The 13555-nt window shown below is 39.2% G+C and overlaps 2 protein-coding genes across 2 annotated transcripts in view; both read left to right on the top strand.

Moving 5' to 3' along the window:
• Positions 1-3280, top strand: part of TRABD2A (TraB domain containing 2A) — a 79040-nt gene extending 75760 nt beyond the window's left edge. Inside the window, exon 7 of the mRNA XM_081316447.1 lies at positions 2487-3280. Within this exon, the coding sequence (XP_081172573.1) occupies positions 2487-2658 (172 nt within the window). The 3' untranslated portion in view covers positions 2659-3280. The remainder of the gene's footprint in view (positions 1-2486) is intronic.
• Positions 3281-10616: 7336 nt separating this feature from the next.
• The window catches only part of DNAH6 (dynein axonemal heavy chain 6), a gene marked incomplete at its 5' end in the record, with an annotated part of 184661 nt that continues 181722 nt past the window's right edge, over positions 10617-13555 (top strand). The window contains 2 exons of the mRNA XM_081318905.1: positions 10617-10865; positions 11654-11830. Coding sequence (XP_081175031.1) covers positions 10617-10865; positions 11654-11830 — 426 coding nt within the window. The remainder of the gene's footprint in view (positions 10866-11653; positions 11831-13555) is intronic.

The raw sequence follows: 13555 nt of genomic DNA, 5'->3' as shown, positions 1-13555 counted from the left end.
CCCCTACCTGGACGCTCACCCCCTCCTCTTCTCCCGAGGTGGGGGCTTCCAAGCCGCCGAACAGCTGATCGGCGCTGTTTTCGGCGGCTCTACGGAGCTGCGAGGCTGACAGCCAAGAAATGGCTGCCTCCGGCGTCGCCTTGCCATCCGGAAGCCAAGAATCTTGTAAGCTTAGGCCAGACATGTCAAACACAAGGCCCGGGGGCTGGATCCGGCCCGCGAAGTGGTTTCATGCGGCCCGTGAAGCCATCCTGGAAACAGTGAGGGAACAGCCCCCACTGCCTTGGCCCTGGCCCTGGCCCAAAGACCCTCCTTCTGCCAGAGACCCTCAGATCTGTCCCACTCCTGCCCAGGCTCCCATAGGCACCCTTGATGCGAATGATGTAGAGCTGGCCACGCCCACCCAGCAGGCCATATACACTTTAGCCACGCCCACCCAGTAGGACACACCCACCCAGGCCACACCCACCCGGCATCCTGAGGGCAACCGCAATGCTGATGCGGCCCTCAGTGAAATTGAGTTTGACACCTCTGGCTTAGGCAAAAGGTTCCAGCACTCTGTATCACGTATTAGTTCATTGTGTATATCTGGAAAGTTCACAATCAAGATAGCTGTTGTTGTCCAACAAATCATATTTAAGAGACACTCCCTTTGATGCAAGAGGATATTTACATAATAAATAGCCACAAACACCAATAGCCACTCATAGCCAGATCAGTGTATTTGCTTAGGCCTTTTAAAAACCATCTAAATTAATCAGCTTCAGTATAATTAATGCAGTAAATTCTATCATTAAGTATTGCAAAGAAATAATAGCGTAGATGTGATTCTTTTAGTTTTTGGGTTCAGCTATAGAGGCTGAACTCTTAAAACTGCAAGAGAAGGAGAAATACGTTTTTGTTCGTTTTTTCCACACCATCCATAACCTGGTCATATTTTATCTCAGTGTTCCAACCTTTTTGCTTCATTACTCAAATCTGCCTATCAGAAAGTTCTTATTTAAATATCCCTGTTGTGATTGGGTAATGGGTTCATGTGTCACTTGCCAAAGAAAAAAGGCTTTTATCCTATTTTGTGTAATTTATCCAGGTTTGAGAAGCACTCTGTTATCTTATCTAAAATCCAAAATAGTTCTGTTCTTAAATTCTCAATCTTAAAAAAAAGAAAAGATCAAAGCTATGGTTACAAAGAACAGGCCTTGCTACAAAAAAAAATTCAAGAAAACATCATTTCAAAAGTGAAAACATTCTACAGGTTCCATTTGTCATGTATTGCAATAAATGGATATTTACGAATGTTTAAAAAAACTACCGTATTTGCAATTTCTGGTATTTTCTTCTTTCATTGTTAATAACTTGACCAAAGGATGGATGAATATAGCTATATAATCTGAAAGTATAGATGGAGAACTGTGACAGCATATAAATTAATCATTCCACATTATTTGATTTGGAGCGAGACCTTTTATAGTGCTGAACACTGGGGGGAAAAGAGCTTTTTTGTTGATTTCTGGAAGTCAAGCAGGACATTTAGTTTTGCTTCCTTTTTGGAGAGATCTGTCATCAGTGTTGTTTGTTTCTTTATTAAATTTATATGCTGCCCATCTCACTTCTAAAACTACTTGTTCTTCACATAAATTGCCAACTGGCTATTTTTCACATATCTGTGAATAACTAACCAAGGTTAATATATATCTGCCCAGGAAAATATCTATCCTCAAGCCAGGAAGGTCAGAATAGTGGATCAATTACAGAACAACCCAAGGTTTAATGGTTCCGTGGGAAAAGTCAGAAGCTTTAATACTGTTTGATGTTTCTGATCCTGAAAGATGAATTTAAATCAATGCACATTTGCTGATATGGGAGATATCTGACTATTGCTCTCCTTAGGAAGAGTGTACAAATCTGAAAAGACTATAATTTGAATTGCTTTAGAAAAAAGTGATGATATGGAGAAAAAATAAAGCAAGTCAGTGGTTTTGCATACTTTGGCAGAATATCTATTAATGCTTACTGAGGACAGAAATGTAGACGGAGAAATTTTAAGATGTGCAAATGTTGGTAGTAAGCTAATAGGGAACTGCAAAGAGTGAATGTCAAAAGAAGCAAAAATGTACGTGTCCAGGACTATGATTTGTTATAGGATGTCAGATTTGGGAATGTAAAGACATAAAAATTCCCATTTGAATGTAACAGGAAAGAATTCCCTAATAACCCCATTTCATGTCATTGGCAACTACTGTATAATACTTGTATGACTGATGTCAGGAAACTGGATTACTTTTGCTATATATTAGGCATGGAATGCAGAGGGAAGATTCAATGGATGGCTTCCATATTTGGTCAAAGATCTACAGAACTTGAGCAGTGTAACTCTTCTTATTAGGCAATTGTAGCTTTTGACCGAATCTGTCCAGCTTTCCCCCCCCCTTTTGATCAACTGCATTTAATTGGAATTTTTCCCTTTTCCTTTTTTTGTCTTATAGCACCACTGAGCCACCTCTGCGGATTCATATAATTAATGGTTACATTTCTGTGGAACCTCAGCCACGAGGACACAAGCAATCCAGACATATCCAGGCAGACAGGAGCTCTTCTACCAGACCCGTTCTGTTCTTCTTCACCTTGACTTTTGTGTTGCTTTCAGTACTCTTTTGAGGCTAGAATGGCTCCTATATTCAGCTACGTCTTTTTTTTTAAAAAAAGGGGTTTTTTGGGAGGGGGTAGAGAAAAAGGAAAGCATCTATTTTCTGAACAGGAAATCATCTATGTGGATTTTATTCTTTTAGACCTCATCCTTTTCCTGAATCTGGACCATTAACTTGATTAACTGTTTTGACCACGCCCAATGCAGGAAAAGATATTTTTTTAACGAAAGCTATTATTTATTCTTCCCTTGCAGAAGAATTATTTCATGTTATCCCAGAATTATTTGGGAAGTTATATATGTAACATAGCTGTTATTTAGCTGTATGGATTTGACTTGAACACAGTTTTATTTGGGGGTTGGTTTTTTTTCCGTGTGGTTTCTAGTTTTATGGGAAGGAAAATGTTGAGCACTTTAAAGCCATTGGAAGAGATTAAAAAGAATGCCAGATCTACTTGCTTCTTTTCCACCACTTGTTCCTGATAGGCCTTGTTCTCTGGCTGCAAGAGCAGTTTCTTCCTTTAACATTTTATCCATCCGTTTTTTTAAAAAAAATCTCTAAGTGCAAATGGGCTTGACAAAAAACTAGTTCCTTTTTTTCCAAAACAATTACCATTACTGTAAACTATTATTTGTACCCCCTTTTGAATCCTATTTGAAATAAAGAAGTGTTCCCTACTCCCTGTCTCCCCAGAAAGATTGTTAAGTTTTGCCTAAAAATGGTGGTGCTTTTGTATATGATAGCACATCTGCTTCTGAGCTGACAGGGTTATAGTATTTCTTCCTTTTCTAGGATACAGCACCTTCTAGGAACTGAGAAACCATGCATGATTTTGGGAAACATGGCTTCCTAACAGTGCGAAAGGACAAATTAAGGGATGGGAGAGAGGCTGTGCATTCACACACATGCAGAGGCAATAGCACTTAATAATAGCACTCAGACCGAGTGCCCAAACTGCAACCCAAAACCCACTTATGTATGGTTGGGTGCCGGGTGGGCGTGGCCCATTGAGTGGGCGTGGCCCATTGGGTTGGCATGGCTGCGGTGGTAACAGCAGACTGGGTGGGACTAAAAAGTTCAATCAATCAGTTCCAACTTTGCAAGATCTTTTTTTTTCCCCGTGAGAAGTTGAAATCGATTGAACCTTTTTTTTTTTGCACACGGTGGTGGAGGCCTAAATTGAAAAGGTTTTATAAAACCCAGCTGAAGGCCTAGGACTGGGGCGACAGTGCCCGTGCCCACAGAGAGGGCTCTGCGTGCCACCTGTGGCACGTGTGCCACAGGTTCACCACCATGGACTTAGATTTATATACCGCTTCACAATGCTTGTGGTTTACAGAACTGGCATATTGGCCCCTAACAATCAGAGCATCCCCATGGTCACATGACCAAAATTCAACTTGGGAACTGACTCATATTTATGACAGTTGCAGTATCCTGGGGTCATTTAACCCCTTTTTGCAACCTTCTGACAAGCAAAATCAATGAGGAAACCAGTTTCACTTAACAAATGTGTTACTAATTTACCAACTGCAGTGATTCACTTAACAACTTGTGGCAAGAAAAATCGTAAAATGGGATAAAACTCCCTTAACAAATGTTTAACTTAGCAACAGAAATTCTGGGCTCAATTGTGGTTGTAAGATGAGGACTACCTGTGATAGAACAAAATTGACCAAAAGAGATGAGAGCAGGAGAAGCAATTTATATAATTATATGGAGAATCTAGAGCAGACATGTCAAACTCGACGGTTTTGCCATTGCCGGCAATGGGGTGGGCGCAGCTTCTGGATGATGCGTCCGGCCTGTGGGCCGGCAGTTTGACACCCCTGATATAGAGGATTTTTTTTAAGTGGAGCTCACCCACTGGAAATTTCTATGCCACATTTGCAAAGGAATAGCCTCTTATAAAATCAGTTGTGACAAGATTTGATACTGGCTTTGATGACTTTAAATGATGATTTGGCAAATTTATGGAAAATGGCAACATGGAATCTCCAGATTGTTACAGAATGTTGAATGCTACGGTTCAACGTTGCTGTGGATCCTCAAACCCTGCTCTGTCACTTGATTCCATGGACGTTTGTTTCTTACGTTCATATTTTTAGGCTGTTCAATTCTCCCAAAAGAGTACCCATAGATTCCTAAACAGCCAGGTGTTTGTTTTTTTACAAAGTCATTCTGAAAATGTATGGTGTCTAATAAGCTAGTAATAATTTTGTGCTCTTGTAAAGGTATCCACTAATAGATAAATGTCTATGGAGATTCTCAGTCATCCAGGTCATGGTTGTCCCAAAGGTGCTTTTTTATGAGGCAACTGGACTTTTTTTCTTTTTCTCTTTGAAGACGTTTCGGTTCTCATCCAAGAAGCTTCTTCAGCTCTGACTGGATGGTGGATAATGGATGGATTTATACTCCTTGCAATGACCAACTGTCTGCAAGGAGTATAAACCCTTCCATTCTCCATCATCCAGTCAGAGCTGAAGAAGTTCTTGGATGAGAAGCGAAACGTCTTCATGTTCAGTTGCCTTGTGAAAAAGCACCTTTGGGACAACTAATAGATACCTTGCTGATGATGAAACTTGATCTACTTATACCCGTGATGTGGGTATAAATTTAACACTCAGAACCTAACTCAAATCTATAAATAGATAGGAATTGTTTACATCCCTTTGCAATGCTTGCTTCCTAAACTCTTCTGATTGCAATATTTATTTTATTTATTTATTTTAATCCCATTTATATCCCGCCTTTCTCCGAAGACTCAGGGCGGCTTACAATTTAAGCACAAACCAATGTGCTTAGCAATAGCCTTCATTCTATGTATATGCCTGCTTATTAGGGCTTTTGCCCCCCCCCCAAGCGGCATTATTACAAAGTCAGCTTATTGCCCCCATTTTACCTACCTCGGAAGGATGGAAGGCTGAGTCAACCTTGAGCCTGGTGGGATGCGAACCTGCACTAATTGCAGGCAGCTGGTGTTACTTAAGGAGGCAATAGATTTTGACCCTCAATAAAACACTGAATAAATGGTTCAACTAACCTAGCTCAGACACCCACTATGGGGGTGGGTTGGCATATGATTAAGAGAGATTCATCATTAGTGTTCAGTATAAATTTGACTCAAAGTATCAAAAAAGTATCATACTACACAAAACACATGTAGATGAATAAACTGCCTTTTCCCACACTTTGGCCTTTTCTTTCTGCCCTGTCTGCACCACTTAGGCTAGAGTTCTGTATGGAAAGTACAGTTGTCCCAAAATTAGTGTTAAATTGTAACTGAGACTGTTAATTAGTCTTATAACTGGTGATTTTCTTCTCTGCAAGGTCTAATTGCAATGATCATCACGGGCGTGAAAATGATCTCATGCATGTGGAGTTTATTAGAATGTCATGGGTTCTTTTGGCCTGCTATTCATAATATCACAAAATCAAGAAATGTGTTTTCAATGTGTTTAGAGACGAAATTCAAAGCAAAATCGGTAACTTAATTCTAACTTAATTGTTCAAAAATGTTTGAACAGAATAAACAAAAGTGAAGAAGTGAAAATGATACAAAGGGATCGTATAACTCTCCAGATGCTGAATTCCAACCTTGTCAGCCTAGCCAAGGAGCCGGAAGCTAAGTGTGACAAATAATACAAGATTTGGGCTTGTGCGCCTAGTTTGTAAAGACACTTCTTTGCTATAGAGAATCAGGATGTTGTCATGGAGCAGGCTTTCCCTTTATAGTACAACTTGGAAAAGGAAAGGCTGATCACCACTGGCTTGTATCACTTGCTTGGGACTAGAGAAGACAAAGATGAATTGGGAATAGCATTCTGAATGACAAGAAATGGCACACTGGCATTACAAAAATGCAAACATAAGACTCTGTCAATAAGTTTGGCACAATAGAAGAGGATCACATCAATCTTCCAATCTAAGTAATAAATAGCTAAGTGTGAAGTTTATTCTAGTAATCAAGGCAGAAAAAAGCTCATGTATGTTTAATGCTATGCCTGTTGCCTTTTTTGAAATGAAGCTATGAGTCACATTTCTCACGAGTGCTGCACATATATTTTACTGAGCCTCCTAATAGCGACGACACCAAGATACTTTAATAGCAAGACTGCGTATTCGGAAGATCTCAAGGGAATAAAGTTTAGGAAAATTGTCATTTAAAAAAATGGTAATCTCAATTACCTATGCATCAACTGGATAACTACGCCAGAGTATTTTTTTTGTCAATTTAAAAAAAACAACTGTTGATTATGTGTCATCAAGTTGTTTTCAACTCCTCACAACCACATAGATTTGCTCCATGACAATATATCCCTAACTTGTTATTTCAGGTCTCCCAATAGTGAACTCATTGCACTGTAACTGTGTCTATCCACCTTTTAAAATTAGACACCCTAAGTTTTCAATCATACCCAGAACTTAGAACAATATTTCTCAGCTACAGCAACTTTAAAATGTGTAGACTTCAACTCCCAGAATTCCGTATTCCATACATCTTAAGGTTACCAAGGATCAGAAAATTTGCTTAGAGTGAGATACATTTGTGGAAGAAACAATAGAAGCCTTGGCTGCTGTCCCAACAATTCAACCATACATTACCGTATGTAAAAATTGCTAAGGAATTCCATGTAGTCAGATAGAACAATGAGAGGTTTGACAAAGGAGAACTGAAAGTCAAGTAGAAAAACTCCAAAATTTGGGAGAGACTACAGAAAGCAAACCATAGTAAGTACCCTTAGGAGCACCATTACAATGTATTCTTAGGGTAATACACCAAGTTCCAGAATTCAGCAGCATGATTAAAAAGTAATGCCAAAAAACCAGTGAAAGAATGTTGGGTGTTAAAAAGACAATGAACATCCTGTTTGAGAGAGAGAGACTTCTGAAAAAGAAATATAAGCATACAATACAGGTAGTCCTCGACTTACAACAGTTCATTTAGTGATCGTTTTCACACTTATGACCATCTCCATGGTCAAGTGATTTCATTTGGAGGCTTGACAACTGGTTCATATTTATGATGGATGTTGTGTGCCAGGGTGTGCAACTTTCTGACAAGCAAAGTCAATGGGGAAGCCAGATTCACTTAACATCTGTGTTACTAACTTAACAACTGCAGTGGTTCACTTAACAAATGTGGCAAGAAAAGCCCTAAAATGGGGCAAAACTCACTTACCAAATTTCTCACTTAGCAACATAAATTTTGGGCTCAATTGTGGTCATAAGCCAAGGACTACCTATATATATCTATACTATACCTATTACACTATTCCCTTTAGGAAAGCAATGTTAGAAAAAAGAAACGGACTAAAAATTAATATGCCAAAGATATTAAGGCATGAGATAAAAAAGAATTCAGTCCAATCTGTTCCCATCACCATTCTTCTCCACTTTTCTAGCTTTACAAACTGTCCTTGTTTCTATTGGTGTCCTTACTCTGCCTCATTTTTTGTAATCCTGCTTTTATTAAAAAATAATTCAAAGTGACAAACATACTTAATATTCCCTCCTCCTCTCATTTTCCCCATAACAACTCTGAGGTGAGTGGGGCTGGGAGAGAGCGCCTAGCCCAAGGTTACCCAGCTGGCTTTCATGCATAAGGCAGCACTTGAACCCATAGCCTCTGGCTTGGACATTGCTTTTTGTTCTTTAAATTTTCATCTGTCTTTGAGGATTTCATCCTCTCCATCAACCACAACTTTCTTTTTCTATTTCCCTTCCACTCATTCTTTATCACATTTGTTTTGTGAGCCTATTTATTTATTTATTTTGCAGAGCACATCACCTTGCCATATATCTTTCACACTAGTCATTACATTCTGTATTCAGTGAAGATTTATTGTTGGCCTTTTCTTGTTTTACATATTTCTTAAATAACAAATTCAGCATTCAATCTTTCTTTCTGAACATCCACAAATCACCTAACAGCATTCTATTTAGTTTTATGCTCATATACTGAGCTCTCTTTTCCATGTAACAGACGAAATGTATGCTGTTACTCTTAAGTCACTTTGCTCTTTTTATTATTGTATTATGTATGTATTATGTATTATGTATTATGGCCACCCATAATACCAGAAGACTCTGGTTTTTGTCAAACATTTATTCTTTGGTGGGTTTTTTATCACTTCAGTATACCAAAAGAGATTTTTTTTAAAATTACAAAAAAGAAAAATAGGAATTATTAAACTTGACTGCATGGCAAAATATTGATATTTTTCTTATAAAGATCACAAGCAGCAAAAAACATTTCATCAGTTCACTATCTGAGGTAGCACTTGTCTATCCAATTAAACTTCTCTGGATTCATTACAAACTCCTCACCAAGAATATCTTTCTTCAATATTCTTTCCAACTATTTGAAGATTCACAAGACGCAGGTCTGCGCTCAACCAAAAGTACAGCATCATGCTGGCACTAGATGTCGCCCAAACGATATAAGACTAAAGAAAAAAGTTTCTCCACTAAACTTGGAAACTCCTATGCAAGACACAATAAATTAGGCACTTAACCTTAGAGCAAAATAATAATAATAATAATAATAATAATAATAATAATAATAATAATAATAATAATAATAATAATAATAATAATAATAATAATAATAATAATAATAATGAATGGATGGAATGCACAATGCTTTGCAGAGCTGGTGGAAAAACTGATTAGACGGCTGTTTTATCCATCTACTTCGCTGCCTTTACAATAGATGGGGACAATAATACTGTGGGGTATTTGGACTTTTATTCCATCAGTTAGACCAGGGGTAGGCAACCTCGGCTCTTTTATGACTCATGGACTTCAACTCCCAGAATTCCTGAGCCAGCATGGCTGGCTCAGGAATTCTGGGAGTTGAAGTCCATGAGTCATAAAAGAGCCGAGGTTGCCTACCCCTGAGTTAGACTGTCCCGACGGGGCAGCGGTTCTAGATCCATCAAGAAATGCCTAAGATCTGTCGATGCTTTGGATGGCAGGGGTTGGCAAGGATTAAGCGTTAATGTCTTTGATAAATGGGTGGCCTAATTCGGACAGCCGAGGCTTGGCTGGCGATGGGCGGCGGGGAGTCGGGTGAGCGGAGCAGGGGGAGAAAACGAGGGCGGGGCTCACTTAACCCGAGAGCTATCGCAGGTGAGACACGGAAGTCGTCGCGTAGCAACCAGAGTGAAAACTACTGTTCCCGGGCCCTCCCCTGGCTTCGTCGCGTCCCGCCCGGTGAATGCTGGGATACGGTACAGGGGACTGTTGCTTGGCAACGGGTGGACTCTCTGGAGGGCGAAGTTTTCTGTAGCTTCTGGGCGGGAAAGGTAAGTTCCTCAGACAGTTAACCCCGCAGGTGTCCCCTCTTATTTACTAAAAATGGGAAGAGGGAGGGAATTCTGTTGCTCCGACTATTGCAGCCTCGACAGGATGCTATCCAGTTTTTTTTTTAGCAACATCCCTTTTGGAAAAGGCATTTGACCCAGGTTTCCAAAAACTGCCTCGTCCAGGGGCAATCGAGGGTGCCAACTATTTCCCTTTCCCGTCCCATCATTAAAATTGTGTCCTTCTACCCAAAGGTAGCTTCTGCTTTCCTCCTCTTCCTCCTCTTCCTCTCCATTTTTTTCTTCCCTTCTCTGAAACAGACACATAGAAGAGCAGGTTCAGTACACTTCAAATAGATGCATAGAGAACGGGACACGGGTTCAACTTCTCAACAGAATAAATAATACTTAATTATATTATTTGCCTGTGTGCAAATAGACAGACAGATAAGTTTATGCTGCATCTTGATCCCTCCCACAAATGAGATACTCGAACAGTATGATGTTTCTCAGATCCTAATGTGGTTACAGCAATAGGTATTTTCTTTTTATATTCTTATCCATTTGCCTTTTTCTTGGTTACATGTTAATGTTTGTAAGGCAGTTTGTTTATATTAAGACTTCAAAATCGGTTGCATATTTTATTTTCAGGCCACTCACTATGTCAAAAAGAATCTTATTACCTTCTATCCCATCACTGGAATCAACAGCTAGTAGAAGTAATCAGAGTTCAAGTGAAGAATCTTCTAATGGGAAAACTTCTCCTTCAATAAATGAATTAAGAAGTAGACTGACTAGCGTGGCTCCAAAACAGATGGTACCAAATCCTGAAGCTCTGAAATTTGAACATAATACAAAATCTCAAGAAAGAACTAGAAAGCGGCAGCAGCCCATAAAGCTAGAACCTTTAGTAGGTTGATTTTGATTTTAAGACTATATTTTTTTACTTGGAAAAAGTTGTGGGGTTTTTTTCAGATATGTTGTCTTATATTTATAGAGAGAAAACAAATTAAGGCTATAATTTTATGTTATCAGTTTTGAAATGTGGATATAAAACAGGTTAACGTTAGATTGACAATTGCTTATCAGAAAAAGGTTTGGGGAAATACTGTTCTTCTGTTTGATTAAATTATATCAAACATTAGAGAGATCAGTCATGTCAAATTAATCCTAATCAAGGTAATTTCCTTACAACTAAAATTTCATGGATCTCTTAGTAGAAAAACCAAACTTCCTAAACTTGCAATCTACAATAGTTATCTTAAGAAAGACTAATTAATGCATTCTGTAACTCTGAAATTTTGACCCTTGTAAATAATTGTTACCCAATGAGATAAAACCAGCCTAATACGTAGGGCAAGCCATAAAGTTCCTAAAACATATTAAAATCAGGGAACTAAAGACTTCTCATCACTATTATTAACACAGGATGGTTGGATGTCTTTAGAAAATGCTATAAGTCACTTGCAGTGTGAATCTTTGCTTTAAGCGAATATGTCACCCATGCAAAACAAAAGCATGGTTTTTCAACTTATCAGACTCCTGCCTAGTGTTACATGCTGTCTTCCCTATCCACAGTTAAAGAACAATGACTGGGTCTATGCTTATCTAATTTAATTGTATTGTCTATTAACGTGTAGAAAACCTTTTTGTGGATGATTTATTCATTTTTAAAAAATTACTTTATTTCCAATTTAGCCTGCCTTAAAAACATATCAGCATCAAAAACAACCTGAATATATATACCAGAAAAACAGGGAAAAATTGTTAGCAGCTGGAGTATTAAAGCCTACAACTTCAGCAGAGAAAAGAAAATGGCCTGGTATGGTGGAGGCAATTTCATCTGAACTCCATGAAGAACTTAAAGAAAGACAGGTATTGTCTGTCCATTGTGCATGCATACTTTTATTTAAATATTTTAATCTTCCCTTCAAATCAAATACAGGTGGTCCTCGATTTACGACCACAGTTGAGGCCAAAATTTCTGTTGATCAACAAGACGTTTTACCACAGTTTTAAGTGAATTGTTGCAGTTGTTAAGTTAGCAACATGGTTGTTAAGTGAATCTGGCTTCCCCATTGACTTTGCTTGTCAGAAGGTCGTAAAAGTTGATCATGTGACTCTGGACACTACAATCATAAATAAGAGTCAATGGCCAAGTGTCTGAATTTTGATCACAAGACGCTGTAACGGACATAAGTGTGAAAAACGATCATGTCATTTTTTTCAGTACCGTAACTTTTGTAACTTCAAACTGTCACTAAAAGAACTGTTGTAAGTTAAGGACTACCTGTATGTTCAAGGCACTTACAATTTATTACTTCAAACAAAAATAATTTTAAAGGCATTGCTTGCATGTTAGAGTTACGGTAATAAAATATCTGTATTGAAACTGCAGTCTTCACTTTTTCAGCATGCTTTAAAAACGTCATACTGTATTATCCCAAAATCAGGTCACTTTCCACTTATTTAAATTTGAAACAATACATAACAGGAGATTTCACTGCCCTATTGATGTAAGAGTTGTTCAGATGTGTGCATGGCCAGTTGTACTTTTTCCTTATTTGAAGCTGCTTTTAAACTTGCCATGAATGGTTCTCGCCTGCTGAAGGAGGTTCACTTTAAGACCGATGGCGGTCCTGTTTTTCTTATTTTTCCTCATCTTTGTACCACTGTTGTGTAGTATTAATCTAAAATGGCAATACAGTGTTTTTTTCTTCTCTTGCTACTTAACTTCTATGTAAACTCATAGTTAACATTTTCAAAATAAATGTTGAAAGTTTTTGAAGTTTACATACAAAAAAATAAAAAGGATGATACTGCCACGCTGCACTTCTGCTCTGGGAGCTGCACTAACTACTGATTTGTTTCTGAGTGTAATTCAAGGAACTTGTCGCTACCTACAAAACCCTACAGGTTTTATGGCCTAAATATCTTAAGGACCACCTTTCTTTAGTAGTTTCTGCTCATTCTACCCGAAGAACTAAGTAGTATCTGCTGACTGTCCTCATCTATCAGAAAGTATGTCAGGAGTGGGCTCTGCAATAAGCATTGTCTATATAGTAGCAGTTCTCTTCCCCTGGAATAGCTTGCCTTCTGAGGCAAAGATACCCGCCTCCCACCTTCTAGAGCAGACATGTCAAACACAAGGCCCGGGGGCCAGATCCGGCCCGCGAAGTGGTTTCATGTGGCCCGCGAAGCCACCCTGGAAACAGTGAGGGAACGGCCCCCACTGCCTTGGCCCTGGCCCAGAGACCCTCCTTCTGCCAGAGACCCTCAGATCTGTCCCACTCCTGCCCAGGCCCCCATAGGCACCTTTGATGCGAACGATGTAGAGCTGGCCACGCCCACCCAGTAGGCCATACACACTCTAGCCACGCCCACCCTGGCCATACCCACCCAGCCCCTTGAGGGCAACCGCAATGCTGATGCGGCCCTCAATGAAATTGAGTTTGACACCCCTGTTCTAGAGCCTTCTGGAGCTAGGTGAAAACATGGGTTTTCCAGAAGGTTTCAAGTTTTAATTGTACAAGCAGTGCCATATTCAATTTTAATGCCGCTTGGCTGGGGGTGGGGGCGAAAGCCCTAATAAGCAGGCAT

Source organism: Vipera berus, assembly GCF_964194415.1.
Source record: "Vipera berus genome assembly, chromosome: 2".
Classification (NCBI taxonomy): domain Eukaryota; kingdom Metazoa; phylum Chordata; class Lepidosauria; order Squamata; family Viperidae; genus Vipera; species Vipera berus.
Note: the sequence above shows the minus strand (reverse complement) of the source record. Positions and strands in the feature narration are given on the sequence as shown.